This window comes from Eublepharis macularius, chromosome 4, assembly GCF_028583425.1.
Source record: "Eublepharis macularius isolate TG4126 chromosome 4, MPM_Emac_v1.0, whole genome shotgun sequence".
In the NCBI taxonomy this organism is placed as follows: Eukaryota; Metazoa; Chordata; class Lepidosauria; order Squamata; family Eublepharidae; genus Eublepharis; species Eublepharis macularius.
Genome location: NC_072793.1, coordinates 44,675,631 through 44,698,038, shown reverse-complemented (window position 1 = coordinate 44,698,038; position 22,408 = coordinate 44,675,631). Strand labels below are relative to the sequence as shown.

General features: G+C 41.0%; 3 protein-coding genes across 4 annotated transcripts in view; 1 reads left to right on the top strand and 2 right to left on the bottom strand.

The window, feature by feature from the left end:
* Positions 1-7,371, bottom strand: part of LOC129328986 (PDZ domain-containing protein GIPC1-like) — a 111,647-nt gene extending 104,276 nt beyond the window's left edge. Inside the window, exon 1 of the mRNA XM_054978349.1 lies at positions 7,300-7,371. The gene's annotated coding sequence lies outside the window, so the exon portion shown is untranslated. The remainder of the gene's footprint in view (positions 1-7,299) is intronic.
* Positions 1-7,387, bottom strand: part of LOC129328985 (dnaJ homolog subfamily B member 1-like) — a 68,845-nt gene extending 61,458 nt beyond the window's left edge. Inside the window, exon 1 of the mRNA XM_054978347.1 lies at positions 7,300-7,387. The gene's annotated coding sequence lies outside the window, so the exon portion shown is untranslated. The remainder of the gene's footprint in view (positions 1-7,299) is intronic.
* Positions 1-22,408, top strand: part of LOC129328984 (very-long-chain enoyl-CoA reductase) — a 48,736-nt gene that overhangs the window by 13,773 nt on the left and 12,555 nt on the right. The window contains exons 2-3 of one of the 2 annotated variants that reach the window (XM_054978345.1): positions 12,175-12,225; positions 20,982-21,033. In XM_054978345.1, the coding sequence (XP_054834320.1) occupies positions 12,175-12,225; positions 20,982-21,033 (103 nt within the window). Of the gene's footprint in view, positions 1-12,051; positions 12,226-20,981; positions 21,034-22,408 lie in introns of those variants that run through there. The other variant, XM_054978344.1, reaches the window with a different exon arrangement.

Genomic DNA, 22,408 nt, shown 5'->3' with positions numbered 1-22,408 from the left:
AATTGAGCCCAGAAGCAAATTAGTAGCTAGTACAGATGGAACAAGAGTGGATTAGTATGGTCCCGATGACCCATTCCAATCAACATTCTGGCTGCAGCATTCTATACCAATTATAATTTCTGGACAGTCTTAAATGCCAACCCCATGTAGAACACATTGCAGTGATCTAATCAAGTTGTTACCAGGGTATGCACCACAGCGGCAAGATCTTTCCTGCCCATGAAGGGCCACAGCTGGCTCACCAGTTGAAGCTGGTGCAAAGGCACGTCTGGCCACCATTGCCGTTTGTTTATCAAACAGGAGACTTAGGTCCAGCAGAACCCCTCAAGTTATGAACCTGCTTCTTTAGGACCGAGCAGGAGTTATCCCAAATCTTGGTTCAAACCTTCCCCCCACCAATCACACCTCCATTTTGTTATGATTAAGTTTCAGTTTGTTAGCCCTCATCCATTCCAAAACTGCCTGCATGCTGTTCATAGCTTTCACAGCCTTCCAGGAATCTGTTGGGAATGCAACAGGATAGATAAAATAATTTTATATGTATGCTTTTCTGTTCCTAATTTCATTGAAATATCCTAGTGGTTTTTGAATCATTGTGATTCTTTTATATTCATTTCAAGAGTGATTAAACTCTTGAGATTAGTTATTTGTTCTTAAAAGAGAACATTGAGTGATTTTTGGCTGGAGTACAAGGTTTTCACTTAACCTCTGAAATAAATCAACTTCTGACCTCTCTTCGGTCAGAGGGCTTATTAACTGTCAGAGGTAGATTATAAGAGAATAATTATCTAAACCAGTCCTGTGGTTTAGTGGTTAATGTCTTGCTTTGGAACAGACACCAAGACTCTTGGTTTCCACGTGTGTTTTGAAGATAATGCTTCTCCCACAGGTGGAATAATACTCTGCCTCAGTTCCCTTTATAAAAATCCCCTCCTGAACGATTCCATTCCACACATTCTGTACATGAAAGTGTGAGAGCCTTTCTAACTTCGTTGGGCCAGGAAAGTTATGGCTTGGAAGGTTATTGCAACTCTTTCTTTGTAACTTGCAGTACTCTCATATTGATTCTTAGAAGAGCTGTAGGGTGTAAAAGATTTCTTCATTTCACAACCTAGGATGCTGTTTCTCAAACTTCTGATAGTTGGGACACCGTGTTTTTCTCAGATGGAATTGCACTTCATTCTTGCATCTGAAGAGATTAGACGGAGGCAAGCCTAAAACAGTGGCTCATACAAAAAGGCAGTAGATCTGGTAATTCTGGTTGTTAATTCTAGCACATCTCTGCATTGGATGACTTTGCTTAATTCAGTTGCTTCTCATGCTGAGAGACATCAGAAACTACCTTCCCAGAGGCTGATTGGAAAGAGGTTTGGCAGTGTCCAGAGCCTTGAATAATTCATTTCTTTCAACCAAAACTGGAGGTGTTCTCAATTTTGTGTCCTGTTTGGGAATTACTGGTCTGTACCTAGAGCTTTAATCTACCATACTGCTGTGGGATATTTCTTGAGCCTGCATGGAACAGATCTGTGTTACACTTCTACCATGCTTGTCATCCTATAGACCACTAGAAGGATTTGCATTTCACTTGTTGCTCAGTGCCTGAGGATCCACAGAGCTCAGTCCACTTGCTGTAGCTCCATTTGAGTAGCTCTTGTGCTACAAATGATAACCTAGTCGCCTAGTATCTGATTTTGATATGGAATTTTCTTCTTCCTCTATGACAAAGAAAAAAAGCTGTAAACTCCCTGTGAGCTTGTTGAAGGATTCATTGAAATATGGGACTATGGTGCTAGGGAGTACCTTCAAATCATAGCTGATTTATGGCAACCCCTGGTGGGGTTTTCATGGCAAAGAGACTAACAGAGGTGTTTGCCATTGCCCGCTTCTGCAACCCTGGTCTTCATTGGAGGTCTCCCATCCAATTACTAACGAAGGCTGGCCCTGCTTAGCTTCTGAGATCTGACAAGATCAGGCTCACCTGGGCTATCCAGTTGATTAATAATTGAGTACGCTCATTTTGCTTTGTGTAAGGAATACTCTTGTTTTGAAGAAGTGGAGCAAAATTTGATACACTGTGTTTCATGTGTATTGGATTGGTGTGAAAGTTTGGGAACATTATTAGCCTAGCTGCATAGGATCTGATTTTTCTGTGAGGTGTTCCTTCTCAGCTAGGGCAGTAGTTTAAGTGACCCAGCCACATGGTTCTAAGAGAGAGATTAGTGAGATTGGTCCTTATCCTTGGACTGGGTTATTTAAAACTTTTCCTAAGCCACAGGGCAACTAGCCACGAAAAAGTAACTCAGATGAAAACATCTAAAATTCTGCTGTGAAAGAAGGATACATTTCCCAATGTATCTCATTATCCCTGTACTAATTTAAAGCGTTGAAGAATTCTGAAGAAACCTTTAGCATATTTTATGTATTTTGACTTTGTGCATCGGAAAAAATGTCATTTTTTTTAAATTGGGCAGAGCCTTATTTAGTCTGCCTTGGGTGAACTGATGTTAATTTGGAAATAGTTGGCATGCAAATTCAGCCAGTCGTACACATTTTGCAATCTCTTTGTACAAGAATGTTGTAATATTTACCTTTTTTAAAAAAGGTTTTAAATGCCTGATGCAACAGGAATATTTCTCTTTGGAAATATCAGTGGGGTAAAAGTTTGCTAGGGCAGGGCTACCTTTTATCTAGAGCTTAATGGAAGAACAGTTTTTTACCCCCAGCTCTACCATTCATCTTGCTTTGAGTACTTAATGCAGCCATTAATTTGTAAGTAGAAAAGCTGGGCATTGTGTTTCAGGTAAAACTTTGTTTTTGTGTTGTATACTCTTTCAGAGGCACCCTTAATGTGCAAAGTAATTATGATGTTAGCCCATGTTAGGTCGGCTTCATGCATAGTCCCTTGGTCCTTTCCGCTGTGTAGGTTTTAAGTGAACACTAGAGGGTACTGTTACCTTAAGTTTTCGGTAATCCTTAACTTGTTCTAATTTTGGTCTGGATGTTTTTTTTTCCTTCAGTGGCTTAGTCTGGTACTTAGCAGCAGCAGCAGCCCTGTTGCAGATGGAGATAGTCTCCACACATATATGTAAACTGAAGAGATTAGAGATCTTAAGTTTCAGGCACGGTGTATCTAGCTGTCTGTACTTCTTAGAGTCTGCCACTTGTTGATGTTCAGCCATTCTTGCCAGTGGGGGGTGATGCAACCTCTTTTGAGTGTATATTTCCCCATACTGGTAATAGTTTGCAGATATGTCAATGCAGCTTTTGTTTCACTTGTCATCCTGCTTTTGTTTGTGTCTGTGGGCAAAACTAAAAACTTTCTGGTCTACATTTGGGGGGATTTGAACAATATAAATACTTACCTCTTGCTACTAAGTAGTAGAATTTTCTATTATTAAACCTGCTAATCTTTAATTGCATTTCTTTGTACTTCATACTTTCTCTTTTCTCGTTGGAATTCTGTAGTAGCTCATCCTTACTTTACTGCACTCATCTGAAAGATGCCAAACACTTTACAGGGACTTTTTGGCATCTTGCCTTGATACTTTCCCATTTCCAGCTTGGAGGATCATCACTAACTTATTTCCACATCTTCGCTATTCGTCTATATTGTTCTATGCTGACTACTTTGATTAGATTTTCCAGGCTTCTCCAAGCCAGCTTGTCTCTCATGTTTCACCATTTGAGTGATTGTGTAGTTTGTGATGGTAAAGTTACATTGAGATAGTTTAATTTATATATGTAGCAGTACCTTAAGATACTGGAACATACAAAGCTTGTTTTTTTATGGACAGCATAGGAGATATTTTTGTACACGGTGAGATTAGATTCCAAATACAAACATCAGGTATGAAGTGTTTCCCTCAGGGACAGAGCTATTACAACCTGCTCTAACCCTCCCTGCGTCCTCCCTGCAGCAGGTGTCTGCTGGAAGAAAAGAAGAGAGTGCCTGCTTGCCTTTTTGGTGAGAGACTGCATTTCCATCAAGGACAGAGCTGTTACCATCAGCTCTGTCCCTTTTCCTACCTTGAGGATTAGTTTGATGAGAAGTTTTTTTTGTTTTGTAACTTGTATATAATTTTTTTGTAGAACTGATGGTTTTCTATTGTTCTTTTTGGTATTGTAAGGCTCTTTGAGTCTGTACTCAGTAAAGGAAAGTACCTAAATAAAACGTGCATATATTTGGTGCATATCCTTTTGTTGTGTGAATGGTGATCAAGAAAGGTTTGTTCTCTTGTTTTGTGTAGTTTAAATGTGTACACACACACACATTTCACATTTTGTACATATGTGAATTTTATACTTAATTTGATATGTAAGTACAAGAATATATTTTTTACTGAGATAGCCCTGTGATCTGTAGAGAAATCCTCCGCATTTTTATAACAGTTTGCCTCTTAAATACTGTTCAAAGGCAGTTGGTGGTTATAAGAGCTATGCTGTTGATCTTTTCTGCTGTAACCCCCCCCCCCCCCAAATAGCCTCTTCTATTTTGTGGAATATTATTTTTGCAGCATACCAATTAGGTGCAACTACTTATGCTAGAAAAAGTGGTTCTGATTTGAAATGCTCATCCTCCCTCATTTGCTCACATTGTGGGGGCAAGATAGTTACTCAGTTTCCTGAAGGACTGCTTTGGGATCTAGGTGGAGATGGAAACTGACAAAGTTTCCTTTGTTGCTGTGCTCCTTTCCTTGTTTATTGCAGATAGTGAGCCTTGACAGTAAGACTTTTAGATCACTTGCAACTGGAGAGGATAGGAGAAGATTGTTGTTGTGTAAGAATGTCACGCTTTTGAGCCATGTAGGCAGAAAGGTAATAGACACTATAATCAAAATCAGCAGTTGTCTTATTTCAGGTCAATAGTATCCATTCTTTGAGTTGGTGAGAGGGGCCAAGAGGAAAGAGTTAAATGCTACCTGTTCTGCATATCTGGAGAGTTGCCTTTAAAGCAGCAGGAAAAAAACTTAACTGCCAGGCCTCTAGAGCATGATCCCTAAGCATGATTTTTTGAACAGTGTACAAAAAAATAGTACCATAGTGCCAAGCTGATATATGGATGTAGGCGACTTTAGTTTCCTTAGAGCTCAGAGTAAAATTTGGAAGAGCCCACCTCTGTTTTTAAGAAGATAATTTCACAATGGATTGTGTGGGCTGCTTTGCTTTTTCAGGATATACCTTTACCTGAGAAGAGCTATCTTGATCATCAAGTAGAGAAATCTAACACTGCTTACTTTGGGTTTTAATCCCATGAACTGGGAGCAGAGTTAATTTGTTCCAGCCCACTAGCAGTCCCTTACAAATATCCAAAAAGCCACTGTTGGAAATTGAGGGAACTTTGTGGACAAAATGTCACAAACACCAGGGACTTATAGTAAGATAGGGTAATTAGGCAAAATTTCCCCCCTTCCTTCCTTCTGATGAGGTTGAAAAAATGTGGTGGTGCAAAATTTTCTGTTGATTCAAGATGAGGGGCAATTTTGCCTATTCTCCCCTTGTCTCTGCAACCTGTTGCTGGTGCAAGCAGCTTTTGCTCATCAGTCAATATCTTGAGTATTTGAAGTAGATTAATGCACGGTTTTGTGATGAAGACCTGTCACTTCAATCAAAAATAAATTGGTACAAAACTATCAGATAAAATTGCTTTTTAGGCATGACCTTCCTCATCTCCTGTGCCTTAGTTGTTTAGAGAGTCAAAAACAGTAGGGAATTGATATGAGACAGGTTGAAGTTTTTAATATTTGCAATCCGTGGGAATTAAAGGACACTGTAACACATTCCTGCACTGTCTTTGATTGCATGCAAAGACGAAAAGGGGGAAAAGGACATAATTTCCCTTTCCCTCCTTTATAGTCTCCTTTCTCTGCAAAAAACGGAGCAGCTGCATATGTGTGTGTATAAGAGTGTTTGTAGTTGTATGGAGTATGAATAACTGCTGGTCAGTTATACTACTGCCTCTGTAGCAGAGCACTTGTTGCCATATGTCCAGTGCAGAGCTTCTGGCCTCAGCCCATGGGCTATTTGACAATATTAAACCTTCAACACCTTTTGTCTAATCTGTGTACACACATGCACATGCACACGCACACACACAGAACATGTTTGAGCTCTACGTTGCCATAGGCAATTGGCAAATTGGTATACTATTGGTATAGCCTTCAAAGTACTTGTGCAAGCTGGAATCCCCAAAAGTGGGGTAATAAGTTGTTAAGGTTACTCCAAAATTATGTGGGTTTTGGCTCAGACGTATAATTCTGTCAGCTGCTACATTTTCTGCCAGTCTCTTTTTGGCAGGGGGGGTGGTGGATGGCGGGATGCAACATGTGTTTCTGTTAGAGCTAGATAGGCTTCCTTCTAGGGTGTTATATCTTCTGAATTCTATATAGGGAGTATGGCATATGACCGTAAATTGCTTGGATCAAGCTGGTCCAAGTCTCTAAAGAACTGCAGATAACCCAAAGTTTAAACAGAGCAGAAAGGCAGTTTCATTGTCCCAAAGATGCGATAAGCTTAGGCTAACTTAATTTAACTGACTTTTCGTCTCGCAAGTCCACACAAAACAGGAGAGCTTGTAAATCTGTATAGCTTTCCTAGACATGTTGAATACAATCTTAGTGACTAGATTGCCTTGAGCACATTGTGTCCATTCAGGGGAGGGATGGCTTACCAATGGAACAAAACTCAAAAGACATTGCAACAGATCCTTGAGGTAGTTGGCAGTTTATTATAATAATCAATTTTTAAAATTCTTGGCATTTTAAAATTCAATTTTTAACATTCTAGGGAGTATGCTAAATGACATGAATTGTTTTGACCTAATGGCTTGAATCTTTAGAGAATTTGAAAAATGTCCTTTCTCTGCACACATCTGCTTAGCTTTTTTAACTGTATTTTTATCTGAAAACTGAGTGGATTCTTAATCTTTCCTTGCTTGCAAGACCTATTGCATAAAGAATTGGTGGAAAGTGTTGTCAAGTTGCAGGCGACTTACTGTGACCCTGTAGGTTTTTCAGTGCAACAGAATTCAGAGGTGGTTTGCCATTGGCAACCTCTGCATAACAACCCTGGATTCGTTGGTGGTCTCCCATCTAAATACTGACCACAGGCGACCCTGCTTAGCTTCTGATATCTGACAAGATTGGATTAGCCTGAGCTATCCAGCTCAGGGAATTGTATAAAGTACTGTGATTGCAATAGTGTATAATATAAACCAGCCTAGCTGACATTGACAGATGGTATTGCTCTGTATACTCCTACCCCTAAGTAGCACATTATTACTCACCAGAGTCTGTTGCTTACCTCTTTATATTGGGAGGAGGGACAGTCTGCCTTCATTCTTTGATTAGATCTTGAATTGTGTGCCGTCCATGCTATCCTAGCAAATCCATTTGTTTCCCCGTTGTTATTTCCCTGCAGTCTTGGACATCTTGTTTCTTCTCTGGATTACTATGCTTACCTGTAATAGCCACTGTAGCCCTGTCTCCCGGTGCAACCAATTATAGGCCACAACAACTTAATATGGTCAGTATGATCTGTGTGCTGTTTCCCTTGGAAGCGAGTCTTTGTTCTAGAAGCTCTGAGGCATGTGAGTGACTGTTCCAGCCTCTGAGGCTCAGTTCTATTAATACTTCTGTTTGGAGCTGGTCCTTGCTCTCTGCTGGCGGTGCTGAACAGGCTCCAAATTCTTGCTGCCCCACTCGAGACAACCATATGTTGTGCTTTGCTTCTTTGTGACCATGTACTTCCAAGCAAGTGTGAACCATGTGGAAGAAAATTTGGCCTTTCTTTGTAGGAAAAAAGTTTACAGGAGATCGTAATATAAAAAGCTTCACTATTTTGAATCCGGAATGCTGTGAACCTCTAGATGTTACAGAATCAAACAACCTCCAAACCTAGTTTCAGTGGTCAGTTTTGGAAGCATAGAAAGTACAGATCATTAATACTGTATTCTAGTTGTTGGCTATAAAGTCATCTCCAGGCAGATGAGAAATAAGCTGATCATGTGTCAGTTGCAAAGAACCCCTTGTGTCATCAAGCCACAAATGTCGTTGTACTTGCTTCCTAGCCAGTTCTGCATGTAGCTCCTCAGTTTTGCTTTCCACACTCTCTGCCCTCTTTCCTCACCTAGTGTATCTTGATGTTATTGACTAATTGCTGTGATGCCACAAAAGATTGATCTGGGCATGTGAATGCTTTTAAGCGGCCATTGGAAAAGCCTGAATCTGGATCTTGAAGTCCATGAACATCCTATGCAAAACTAAAACCTTCTCAGCTTGGGCATTATTGTATTTCAAATGAAATCGCAGCTATAGATCAGTTGAATTTTATTGGATTATGGCCAGATGAAGCTGGCTGCTTACGAAGGTAGGGTGGCCATTGCTATTCCTGAATTCTGCCACAGATAGCCGGCCCCAGATTGAGCGTGGGTTGGAGTGTGCTTCACGGCTGGGCTTCACCATTCACTTGCCAAGGGGAGCCCTGGAAAGAATTGTTATAATTATTTCAAAAAGACACTGGAAACTGTGGATGTCCACTGCAATGTGCCCTATATGATTATGTAAAAAGTATTGTATTGTTCATGTATGTGCCTGGAAATTGTATTAAGAGTATTTATTTGAACACAGTGATGAAATTTTGTAGCCTTTGCACTCTGAATACATTTTTGTAATTTTGTAGACTAGTATTGTATTCCCTGTGGATTGTTTTTTTTCCCTCTTCTATTTGCTGTTTCATAAGGGAATAGCCATTTTGTTCTGCATTGGTTATTATTGGGAGCTAGGAGGAACATGAAAATTACTTCCATTCTGCAGTCACTCCATTGGCCACTTGATCATTTATTGGGCAAAAGTCAAGGTATTTGCATACAAAGCTCTGCTCAGCCTTGGTCCTTCATATTTACTGGACGGTCTCTCTCCCTGTGTTCCACCACAGCAGCTTTGCTCATTCGACCAGGGCCTCCAGCAGGTGCCACCTTGCACGTGGGCAAAATCAACAGCTGCCTGTGCATGTGCATTCTCTGTGGTGGCCCCCACCTTATGGAATGGCCTACCTGAAGAGGTCAGGAAAGCTTCCACTCCTCCTGGCTTTCCTCAAACTATACAAACCTGAATTTATTCAGGATGGCTTCTTATTCAGATAGGAAAATGTTTCTGTAAGGAAGTGGTCTCAAAAAGATGCAACAGTAAAGGGATAGGGAGGGATTATAGACTTTACTACTATTGCTGTAAGCATGATCCTAGTGGATAGTTCCTATATTGTTTAATATGTCAGACTTAGAATTGCTTATGCTCTGTTTCAGCATTTCTTCAACTCTGTATTGGATTCCTGCTGGTTTTAAATCTTTGCAGATTTGCATGTATATACCTATTGCATTGTTTGTTGAAATGTCTTTGATCTTGACTCTACTGACTTATACTGTGTAATCCGCGTTGAGTCTGTGAAAAAGGCAGACTATAAATAATGTTAATAAATAAATATAAAATAAATAAAATTTGCCTGCCTAGGTTTGTGAATCTAGTTTTATTTTTCACCCCTATTCCATTTTGTTCCATTGCATTTCTAAAGACTGACTGACTCCGTGGAAGAAAAATTCATTTTAAACTTACTAAATGCTCCATTCATTTTGCTGTTTAGCTTGGCTATATTACAGTAAATTTTATAACTAAATGTGAACTTCTAGGATTGTTCTCTAAAATTAACAGTTTAAGTATTAATTCCTCTAAAAGTAAATGATTGGTAATCTCTCAGGGCTGGGCAGACAACAAACCATTATTTGTTGCCTTAACCTTGGTTAAAGTTCCAAACATACACTGAAATGGCTTTTGGCTGCTGAAAGGACATGTAGGAAGGCATCAGCACAAACCAGTGATATAGGGGCTACAGTAGTAGGCTAGGATTGGAATGAGCTGGATTCAAATCCCTCCTTTGCTTTGAAGCTTGGTGACTCTCCCAAGTTACCTAGTATCTCTCATCTCAACCTATATCAGATGGTTGTGAGGATAAAATTCAGGAGGGACAAATCCATGTATGATGCTCCTTGAAGGAGGATGGCATAAAACTATGATGGGCATTGTTTCTAACCTTGCTAGGGAAGTCAAAGAATTGCATTAAGCATGGTTTAAGTACAAATGTGGCTAAGGGCCAAAATACACAATATGTCTGACATGAGTTGAGTCACAATTGCATGATCCAACTGATGGTCAGACATACATTAGGGGAACTCATTTTAAACAGCCTTGTTCACTCAGTGCTATGAAGGAACACGTTGAGGAGGGAAAGAAGCTTACAGTTTCCCTCCTGTGCCATTTAGCAGTAGGAGGCTTTCTGTAGGGCAGTGTAGCCAGAGAAAAGGGAGGAATGCCCCTGGTGTAGGAAGGAAACTGGAAGCTCCTCCCCCATTGCAGATCTCCCTCACAATGCTGAGCGAATGAGTGCTGTTTAACGTAAGTTCCCCTGATGTACATCTGACTGTAAGTCAGGTTTCATACCCGTACCTCAACTCGTGTTGGGCGTATCACGTATTCTGGCCCTAACCCACTGACTTCAGCCTTCGGTCTCACATTCTGGTTTGTGGCTAATCCTTAATCATCATATCAAAATTAAGAATATTGCAGAATCAGGCCAAGGGCTCTAGCATGTTGTTTCTAACAATGACCAGTCTTATGCATCTGGGAAACCTACAGGCAGAGAATGAAGGCATCCATCTTCCTCTGTTGTATATATACACACAAACACCCCCCACCATCTGAACTGTGGATTTTGAGTTTAACCATCATGCTAGTAGTAGTGCGTTTATTTGTTCAGTCCATGGGCTGTAATAAAATGAGGTCAAATTTTAGACATATTAAAGGAATGCTGCTACACATTTTTAATTATACTAAATAGAATCTGTGTAGGCTGCCAGACTCCTCGAGTGTTGTCTGCAAGAATGAATCTAAAACCAGTAAGAAGAAAGCCTTAGAATGCTGTCCATGTACTTTAATATGGATTTTTGCAGGCAAAGATTAAAGGGAGGGGGGAAGCTGGAAATGTCTGTTGAAACAGATGAGTGGATAACCACATCAACAGCATACTACGCTTGGTTCTTTGGGTGTGTGCTATAATTCAGTAGGTGTAGACTTGGGTAACTTTTCATAGGATTGCACGATTTGCTTGTAGTTACTTTGCACCACCCCCACATTTAACCAGGAATTACATACTATTGCATACTATTGTAAGAAAAATAATTTTCACAAAGCTCTGAATTTATTGACTGTAACATTTAAATCACATTTGATTCATCCCCCCCCCCACACCAAATATTTCAGTTCAGGTATTAACATGGGGTTAAAATCAACATGGGGGACTTTTAAAATCTTCTTTGCCAAAATATATGTTCGTAAAATATATCAAATCAGAACCGACTCTTATCATATTGGATCCATAATTTTCTGGAAAACTTACATCACTGTCCATAAAGCAGAGGCTCTCTGGCCTCCTTTATTGTGAGGGATATGGTTGGAAGGGTTCTGCTAGCCTCTGAAACCTGCTCTCAGCACCTTGGAATGCTGGAGCTGAATGGTGGAGGAGGCTTCCTGTGTGTCTGAAACACTGAAGGGAGATGTTCCTAGATACGTGCTTTTATAGAGAGCTTGTGAAGCACTGGATGGCACTAATTGGTTTGGGTGATATCTTTAAAAACTCATTGGTATGGCTTGCCTGCTGGGAGATTGCTTGCAAGGAGTCCTCTGCTGGGCACAGTTTTATATTTAGCTGGGAACAGTAGTGGTTCAGCTCCCCAAGCTATCACCTTACGCCTTGGAACACAACCTGCCGAAGAGACTAGAAGGGAACCCCTTCTATGTGCTGCGCTGGATCCTGCTGGAGAAGCTGAGCCTGGAGAGTTTGCCTCAGGAATTATTTTTCAGATTGCAAGACAAGTAGCTCCTCTTGAGAGGCTGCCTCCGCTGCTGAGCAGGAGCGGCCCGTGTGCGGAGCTGGAATACAGTGGGCAAAACTCTGGTTGTGATCCCAGCCTCGCCACTGGGGGATTTGCCTGCTGTGGGAAGAGGCATGGATGGGAGTTTGGTGTCGGTAGAGGGGGGTCAGCCCCCACAAAGGAATGTTAATGGTGTAGGTTCCAAGGGCTCTATCAAGTCTACTAAGAAATCTAAAAAAGTTGTTCTTTTTTTTGAGGTGGAGATCCTCGATGCCAAGACTCGGGAGAAGCTGTGCTTCCTGGACAAGGTGAGGACTTTAATCTGAGGGGAAGGGAAGGAGGGTGGGGCTGACCTTTTGCTAAATGTTAAATAAGTTTTTTTACTTAAAAAGGAAAACTTTGTATTCTGAGAATTAAGCAGGTGTTGGGAAACTTGTTTTAATAATGACAATATTATTGGCCTGTATTTTGAATTAGAGTATAATGGTTAGTTTGGCTGTCTTTATTTATAATTAAGAATCCTTGCTGTTACTTCAAATAGCTATGCACTTGTGTGCACGAGAGGCAGTCAACATCATGCCTTGAAGATCAGTTGCACAAGATATTGTCTCTAGGTCTTCCTGAAGACCCAGCAGTAAAAATATTTTACTGCAATTACACCTGCTTCCAAAAAGGGATAGTCTAATGGCACTTCGTTTCTCTCTTCATGCTTCCCAGTGTATAGAATGGTAGAATTTTCACTTCAACCAGATAAGGTGACAGAAGCCCACATTATTAATATCCAGTTTCAAGACTGGCTTGAAAATCATAACGTTTAGTGTCATGATAAATTTGAGGCACTTCTATTTGCCTTGGGGTTATGTATAGCACACTTTTCCCGCCAGTTTTCTCCACAGCCGGAAAGAGGGTTCCAGGTTAAATTGTGGGAATTCTTGAGCTGGGTGCATTAAGCATCTTCTAAGCTAGCGCTAATGTCAAATGCTCCTCTTGAGCATTCTTATATCCTTGACTGTGAGGTGCCTTGAGCATATAATACTGCTACTGCTCTCATGGAAGAGCTTAGAGGTTTTTTCAAGTGGGCAGAACGTGTGAAACCCTCATATGCAAATGTTCACACCTTTAAATCCTCACTGACAGCAGCTGCTGGGAGATAAATTTCCCTTGTTGTTGGAAGGGCAGAGCCCTAAATGTCTCCTTTGAAAGTTGTTCTTCTAGTAAATGACAATTGTTTATTTTTATTGTGTTTGCATAGCTGACACTTGCTTGATTCTTCCTATCTCAGGGGAAAGAATTCCATCAGTTCAACAAGTTTTCCCATTGCTGATAAATACCAGTCTTTCATGCAGGAGTAAAAAAAGAACCCCTTTGAATGAACAGAAGAAATCTTATGTTTTATGTGACCAAATATTTAGTGTATAAGCCTCTGCAATATGTTAAATTAAGGAGTAGTTTTGTGATGAACAAAAGCAAAACAGCCAGACTCATAGTTTATTTTATTCTGTTTCAAAGTTAAAATAAAAAAGAGAACCATATCTTGACAAATTAGTCATTCTTGAGATATTCTGGAAAGCTAGTGTAATGTTCTTTTGCATGCATGCATGCACGCACAACTTTTAAGAAGGCTGCAGCATACCAAGTCATAACTAAAAAACTAGAATGAAAATGAAACCAGATTATAGTGTGCTGGAAGTAAAGTGCAATAGGAACCATGATGTATAATGCCCAAAGTTGTTTGTAGAACAAGTAAGTTTGAGTTTAGTGCACAAAAGCAGCAGGCTTTGCCTCATGCTACAGAGAATTGCAGTTGCCACTCAGAGGTGCTAGCCAATCTGATTTGAGGGAGAATTTCTAGCCCTTATTATGGCCAACAGTTTTTCCTTTTCCTGCACAAAGTAGTGGGGAGTAGAGAGATTCCTTTAAAATGGAGATGAATCGAGAAGATCAGAATAGTCTTTTTCATTGTCCTTCCCATTTCAATCTGTGAATAACTAGGAAGTATGAAGAGGAGAGCATAGGAAAAGTATTTATTCTCCTGTCCTGTCATTCATGCCTATAGTGCATCAACTGTGGGCCTTTTCACACTGCTTACCTTCACTCGCAATGACCCGGAACATCGCGCAAAAACCATGGAAGATAGCATTTTCTCACGCGAGATTTGCGTGAGAAAACGCGATCTTCTGCGTTTTTTGCACGATGTTCTGGGTCGTTGCGAGTTAAGGTAAGCAGTGTGAAAAAGTCCTGTATTCGTTTAGGTAGAGGACATAGTGCCTATGTCTGCTTAAATCCTGTGGTCATTGTAAACCCTTTCAGATAAATGAGCAACCTGCTCTGAGTGTGGAAGATACAAGACTAAAAATAGAGAAGTGACCAAAATCACTACAAAAGGTGACCTACAAAGGAACAATCGCTGCTGAGTTCCATGTGTTCATTACAGCCTATCAGGATGTTTAGCAGCAGCAACACTGTATTGCCCAGTTCTACCTAACTGAGAAGTAGGCACAGAATGCGCAGCTCAGATTGCTGGAGAAAGGATAGCTTGGACTGTTTCCTTCTAGGATTAATCAACCAATGATGGGACTGTTGAGCAATAAGGCTCTGGACTTATGTTCCTGTAATTAATTCCTTGGCTTCAGTGCCACTGTTTCTCCACCATTTGAGTCTCTTTGCCATTCTGCGAACTTGGCAGTAGGTTTGCATGTGTGGCCCACACAGGCGTATGAAATGCCCATGGAGGTGCTAAGTGTCTTGTCATGTGAGAAGGATCTTATTTGTGTCAGGTTGCATTGCTGACTTGTAAATTTCTTTAACTTGGCTCTTCTGTTCCCACACAGGCTTTTGGCTTGGCCAGTCTGTTGTCAATAGCACTGCCTGCTATACTCCTAAGATATCCTGTACAATCTAAATAGTGGCTATCATTAACCTCAGTGCTCCACTGACTTTATTTATTCAGTTCTGGTAGGTTTGTGCTAGATCTTAGAAGAGTCCTTGTAAGGGAGAAGAGAACCACACCTCCCCACTGGGGAGCTGGCCTTCAGCTGCCTTAGACACCCTACACCAGCACCTGCTTGGGTTGGCTGTGATGGTTATGACACACCCTTCTGAAATATCAGCATCTCCTCCTTCACCTCTTTCAATTCCTAGGATGCCAGGGGCATTCTGTACAAGAAGGGTAGAGGAACAGCATGTTTGTTGTTAGATTCCTTCCTGGGGTAGGAGAGGAGAAATGAAGAGCGGCAGAGCATGAGAAGATACAGAGGACTTTGTCTTGAAAGTAATAAGTTTATATGGTTGTTGTGGATTTTCCAGGCTGTATCGCCCTGGTCTTGGCATTGTAGTTCCTGACATTTCGCCAGCAGCTGTGACTGGTATCTTCAGAGGTGTAGCACCAAAAGACAGAGATCTTTCAGTGTGACACTGAGGTGCTACACCTCTGAAGATGCCAGTCACAGCTTCTGGAGAAACATCTGGAACTACAATGCCAAGACCACGGTGATACAGCCTGGAAAATCCACAACAACCATCGTTCTCTGGCCATGAAAGCCTTTGACAATATAATGTTTATACTTTTGTTTTTGCAGTATCTGTTATTTATTATATTTATTTATTGTATAGATTTCTGAGTTCATCAAACGGAAGGATTTGAAAATCTAAAGTTCATTGTGTTGTGTAAACTGCTACTGAAATAATGCTTAATTTAGTTAATTAGGGCTAATTAGGGTTTGAAATTTTGTTGCGATTTGGACACTGGGTGCCTATGTAGAATAGAATCAATGCAAAGAATTGAACTTGGTGAATAGATCTCAGATCTTTAAGACTAACCAACTTTATTGTAGCATAAGCTTTTGAGAACCACAGGTCTCTTAATCAGATGCAGAGAACTGTGGTTCTCTGCATCTGATGAAGAGACCTGTGGTTTTCAAAAGCTTATGCTACAATAAAGGTTAGTCTTAAAGGTGCTACTGGACTCTTTACTATTTTGCGACTACAGACTAATATAGCTAACTCCTCTGGATCTAGATCTCAAACCTTGGCTGCTGAAAGCTGGTTTTTGCGCCTTGGCAGAAATTCACAGTGATGTTTTTCCAGTTTTTTCTATGCAACAGTTGTGAGCTAGAAAAGTGTTCTTGCTTTAGAATGAGTGCTTCTATTCTAGAAAGGCACACTGTGATCAGTTGCTGCAGTTATAAATCTGTACATGAACAGATGTACCCAGACACTCTCAGGTTTTACAAGACAGTGCTTGCTCTTAGTACCCCTTCATAAATTATTCACAAAATTGGCTCCTGGTGCTTGACTCTTGTTTCTGTGGTCTGTACATGGGAGAATACATTTAGCTTTTTTGCTTATTCAGGAGTAAAACTGGGTACCTGGTACATGTTTTAAAAACAAGTGAAGCTGTTCTTACTTCAGGGCCACATCATAAGAAAGTTTCTTTGTAGTTTCCTTTAGTAACAGCCTGTGTAATATAGGTATTGTGAATGGAAGTGCGTACAAGAACATGGTTAGCTACATATTTCTTTAAAATATAGATAGCAGCTTTAAATTGCTAACATATGTATTTTAAAGGGTCAAGAAGTGAAAATACATGTGTTTCACATCTGATATATGAATGTTCTTGTATTTAAGTGTGGTGGCTAAGTGAGTCTACCCAGCAAGGCAACTCCAGCTACACCGGAGGAAATCAGACCATGGATATCAGACAGGGCTCTTAGACCTCAGGATTGGGGATTGGGCAGGACACTGGAAAAATGGCAGTGCCCATTGCTTTGGCAACCAGAGCAGCTATGGGAGGGCGCTACACCACTGGCAAAGGGGAGAGAGTGGTGGGATGGCTGTTATGGTGATGGGGGTCGTGCCGGAAGTCAAGAAAGACTTGGTAGTTATGTGGAAAGGTAGGCAAGGCTTGCAGAGCCTGCCCCAAGTTACTTAAGTCCTACCAGTAGTGATATGAAGGCTGGGGAAAGCATGTTTTCCTGGGAGGGTGGGGTCTTGTCAGCAGGACAGGACAGAGGATTGTTGTCTTGGGAGATCCTAGGATACTGCTTAGAGAAGGTGAAAAGCAAGCCACGTTGGGAAAAGGCAATGGTACTCCCTCCCCATTTGCCATTTTAAGCAGGATCGGGAGGAAGAGTCAGGCCATGGCTGGCAGCTGCCAATGCTGATAGGGCCTAGCATACTGTATAAAATTAAAAAAAATAAAATGTGTGAAGTGGTCCTTAGCTCTCCATTTATTTGGAAAATGTCTATGCGGCCTCTCCAGGGAATCTGCCTGAGGTGGTTTATAAAATAAAATATACTTTAAAAAAGTCAAAGTTTATTAAAATACAGAATAGCTTAATATGGGTCATAAACATTTCACAGAATAAAAACAAACTTTAACATGTTAAAACCAGCCCTTTAATTAAAAGCTTGAGTATACAGAAACATTTTAGTCTGGATTTATAGCTTTCTAAAAATCTATCCTTCTCCTAACTTTCTGAAATCCAGAAAAATGAATTATAAGGACTTGTACAAATTTCCTTTTGACTGTGGATAGCAGCTTCATCCTTTAATTATGTGTTCATTATAGGCTGCTCCCATAACAGTGACAGTTGAGACTGCTGTCTAATTAAACTATGAAAGTCTATCACCATGTATTTGTTTGTGATGACATTCTGTAGGAGTTGTAGAAGTTCCCTCAGTGGAGCAATGGTTAGAGAAGATGGTCTAATAGCTCCATTTTTCAGTGTGGACATAGAGGTGATCTTTTCCGTCTGAGAGAAGGTGTGTGTCTGTGTGTAAAAACAACTTGTTTGGAGTTGGAAAGATACTCAGAAAGAAGCAGAGGGTTAGATCCAGACTGAATAGGCAGACTCCACCAATTTTCCTTTCACCACTGTAGGCTCCCCCCTCATGTTGTTCCTCAAGGTCCCTGTTCCTCCAAGGAGCACAATTTGTGAGAATTAGTGGACTGCAGTGGAAGGGAAGAGGAAGGAAATTTCCATTCTGCTGTTGGAAAATTTAATTCGGATCCAACCCAGAGAGAGCAATGACTCAGGATGAAGCCCCTTATGGTTCAGAGTGTGTGTCTTTCTCTTTGGGGGAATCTGATGTGGGGTAGTTCATCTGCTGCCTTGTAGCAGTTTTTTCCATCTGTGTTGTTTGTATACTTAGTGAATAAAGCAAATACTAAAAAGATGCTTTTGTCCAGAGGCACTGAGATAGTGCTGCTCCTGGAACTTCACTGCTTTATGGAAATGGGAAGCATGTAACAGTAATGTAGAAATTAATGGGAGTCTTGTTAGGGTGGGAAAGCCAGTATACCCCTTTAAACAAAGCTTTTGTAATGCGGTGAAGTATTAATACTATGAGGAAGGAGCTTGTACTAATTTTTTAAAAGGCTACCTGTGTGCTCATTTTAGCACTGGGTTGGGTCTAGCAGTCCACTCATGCAAACACTGCACAGAAGAATGGAAGATCTGCACAGGACCAAACCCAATGTGAAGAACTGATCACTCTTCAATCAGCTAAAAATTTAAACCAAAATTGCATAGGTGTGGTGGTAGTGGAGCTGTCCCTGTCAACAATGATATCTGTGATGCCAGTAATTGGCTGTGACAATAGTGTGACGAAACTACACTTTACATATATTTAAAATATTTCTCATGGAGACTACACAACATAAATCTGTTTGACAATAAGATATTTTGAAGTAAATCAGCCCAGAGTATCCTGAAAGCGTACGCTCCATCCTGAAAGAATAAAAAGTTGTTATGAAGCAGACTGGGTTTCCCAGTAACTGCAGCATGCTATATAAGTGCTAGAAAAAAACCGACTTGCATGTAGGGAGGATGTCCACATTCCCCAGAAACAAGGGCCTACAAGTTGAGTGGATCCTAGTTTTTTAAAAAAAATATTTCCATACTAGCAGCCAAGACCATTGTGTGGATAACAGGCTTGGGAGGGGCATGGTGCCACGAGGCCGCTGTAATGATGGAGAAGGCCGGTGCGGTGGCGCAGCCCTCTGGAGGGCCACACCAGTGCACCAGGCCTCCCTGCTGCCTCCATGGCTGCTGCAGGGCCTCCAGAGGGCCACACTAGTGCAGCACCCTTCTCCGTCACTACGGGGGCCTCTGGAAGGCCTTGCTGAGCCTCCCCAGTGCCTCCGTGGCTGCTGCTTCTCCAGGTGCCTCCGTTGCCGTGTTGCCGATGACTCACTGTGCCTGCACCAGGATAAAAAGTGAGTCATTGGTAACATTGCTTGCCTTTTACATATTAGAGATGGTGCGCTGCCTGATATATTTCAGTGTGGAGAACGAATACAGAAAAGGCATTCACTTAGGGGCAGCTTAGCATTGTGTGTAGCTGATAAGCAGAATCATCCTGCCAAGTAGTAAGGGAATTTTGCTACCAATCAGGTGAAATGGAAGCTGGATATTAGTTGCTTGGTGAAATTGTTGTCTGCATCCACCCATTTTGCTTCACAGAAGGTTGCAGAACAAGTGCAAGTCTAGAGAAGTCTTGTAATCTTTAACCATCTGTGACCTAATGACAGATCATCTCTCAGTTTGCATTCTGCTGGGTGTCCTTTATTTTGACAAACTCTCTCTCAGGATAAGGCTTCCTGAGGAGTTACAGCAAGGAGTGAGAATACCAGATTCAGAAGGGAATCCAGGCCTTGAGTCATAGCTTATGCTGCTTGTTTAGCTGTAACTCAAGACATGGATTGCACTTCCTAGGTTGTGCTGCTTTTTCAGGCTATTAGAGGTGCTGATCCTTGCTTGGCACCAACCCTGGAGTGGAATCCATATGTATCTCTCTTGCTTTGATCTGAAAGCTGAGTTGGATGCTCTCTAGTTTGAGAGCCATCTGCTGGACTGTTCAACAGATTGCTCTTGCAACATCGCCATTGCTGGGGCTGGAAGGAGATGTGTAGTGCAAGGACAGTCTTTTTTTACTTTGGGTATCAGAGTAATGGTGGTATTCATGGCTGTATCCTGTAAACGATTTCATCTTATCATGAATGGCCATGAAATGAACGGTTTGTCACTGCATCAGCAGATGGTACCATTGAGTTATGTTTAACTTAAGGAGCAAGTGCTGTGTGCATAGTAAAACATGCTAGAAACTGGCTACACCACTCTGTGCCTGGCCCCATTCAACCATTAACAAACCATGGGCAGCACTGTGCATTTAAGAAAACATCTGCATCGAATCTTGTTTCCTGTACACATTTTATAGTACTGATAATACATTTTTCTATCTGTCCTTGTTATGGAAAAAGCTGTACAATGAGTCTAAACAAAAGATGATATCATACACATTAACTACTATTTCTACATTTAGCAGAGTTCGTGGAGGTTTTAAAAATATTATGCTTTGTGATATGTTTGGCTATTTTTCGAAGGTCTGTGAAATGCCTGAAGAAATATCTTTTAAATTATTATAGCACTTACAGCATTTTCCCCACCTGCTTTTCTATGCCACTCCTTTTGGTATAAGAAAACTACCTACCTGTTCCTTCATCAGTGATCTTTATCTTTTCATAAGAAAAAGAAAAAATGATGGGAACTGGCTGCAACATGCAGTGGAAAGCGTGGAAGGTTGCGCTTGGTGTCCGAGAAGCTTAGAGATTCTGCTTTTATCTGTACCTTTTTGTGAATATTGATATTTCTGATACTGAGCCATGCTGTCCTTGCCATCAGATGTTTGTTTCTGTTTTAGTAGCTCTTTGCCTGGTGTGTAAGCCCAAGAATGCTTGGTTTTTCTGCAGTTTTCAATCCACCCATTGGTTTATTACACTATATAATCTGCCTTGAGTCTTAGTGAGAAAGTTGGACTATAAATAATTTTTTTAAAAGTGTCCATGAGCCTCTCTACTATTCTGCTATGCTTTTAAATTCTTCTTGCCTCTGATTAATTGCATCACTTTTTTTTTTAAAGCATGGGGAAACCTTTCCTCTGTGAGGGATCTGCAAGGTCTGACAAAGAAAGGCTTTACTTCTCATGAGCATTCCTTCTTGGATGGGGTGTGAAGAAAATGAACATATTTGGTTTCTTGATCACTTCCGGTGCTTTTTTTCAGGTGGAGCCCAATGCCACCGTAGCAGAGATCAAGAGCCTCTTCACTAAATCACGTATGTCTGGAACAAGTCTTCATGATTCTTGCATGTACAAAAATATACTTTTAAATATATTATTAGTTTCTTTCCTTACGTTGTACCCTTTACTATGGGGCTGTCATCTCAGCAAGGGACGGGGTGTTCTGCAGCTTGGTTTCAGGATGATATCTTGTGATTTGACTTATTATTGGAACCTTTATTGTGGTAGGCCAAGTCCAGAGTATAAGGTGTAAGTGAGATTGCTGGGCATAGATGGAGTCTGTGGTTCTCAGGACTGCAACTACTGAGATTCTCATAGCCAGTAAAAATGTCTGGACTCAACAAAGGAGTCCAGTGCTACCAGTCAAGCAGGAATGATCAGAGATGGAACCTTGGCTTTGGTCTTAACTGTAGTATTTGCGGGGGATAGCAGGTGGCCAGGAAAGAGCCCATGACTATTTTCTTCTTTGAAGGGAACAAGATACAACTCTTCCCTGTAAACAGGAGTATCCCTTCCCTATTAAGGTTACCTGGCAATTTTGATACTCAGATGTGAAGGTAGGGAATCAGTGGCCCAGGGCAGCCTGGGATGTGAAACAGCCATAAATCCTACACTTTTCTCTCTAGATTTGCCTACACTCAACTGTCAGCTTGAATGCCTAGATAAACTTATTGATAGGTTTAATACTGGCAAAATGTAGGTGTGCTAGATAGAATGAGGGCAGTGTAAATGTGTTGTCATTCTTTCTCCCAGTCTGCCCATAGTTGCACCGTTAAATGTAGGCAACTCATTGAATGCTGGAAACTACATAAAAGAGTGGAAAGTGCTGCTTAATGTGTGCTTGCATGCTTTAAATGAATTTCTCTGTTGCCAGGTCCTAAAATAGTTAAATAAAATACTTTCTCTCTGTGTATCTGACTTTGTGATAAACATTGACTGTTGTATTTGTGTAGAAATGTAGTACAAATACATTGCTAGCATGCCCTGATCCCCACAATGGTTACTCCCTCCAGTTAAGGCAAAAAAATCAATTCACTTGCCCAAGTATGACAAATTCTAAGTTGTGCTGGATGAAGTGTTTTGAAAGTTAGCACCCGTGAGCTCGTGTCCTTCTGTAATGGTCATTAACAGAGCCAACATAACTGGAAAGAGTCGAGAGACCTATCCCCATTCTGGATCTTGCTGTAGCAGAATGAAAAGGAGTTGGAGTGTGCACATGATTGATTCTTTGTTTCTAGTCATGGATGACCTTGAGGCTCAGATGTCCTTTTCAGAGCAGAACTTTTGAGATGTTGGAGGGTTAAACTGCCCCTCTGCACATTTCTGTTTACTTCATTTATATCCCACTTTTCTCCTCAGTTGGGACCCAAAGTGGCTTACATTGTTCTCCTCACCTCCATTTTATCCTCA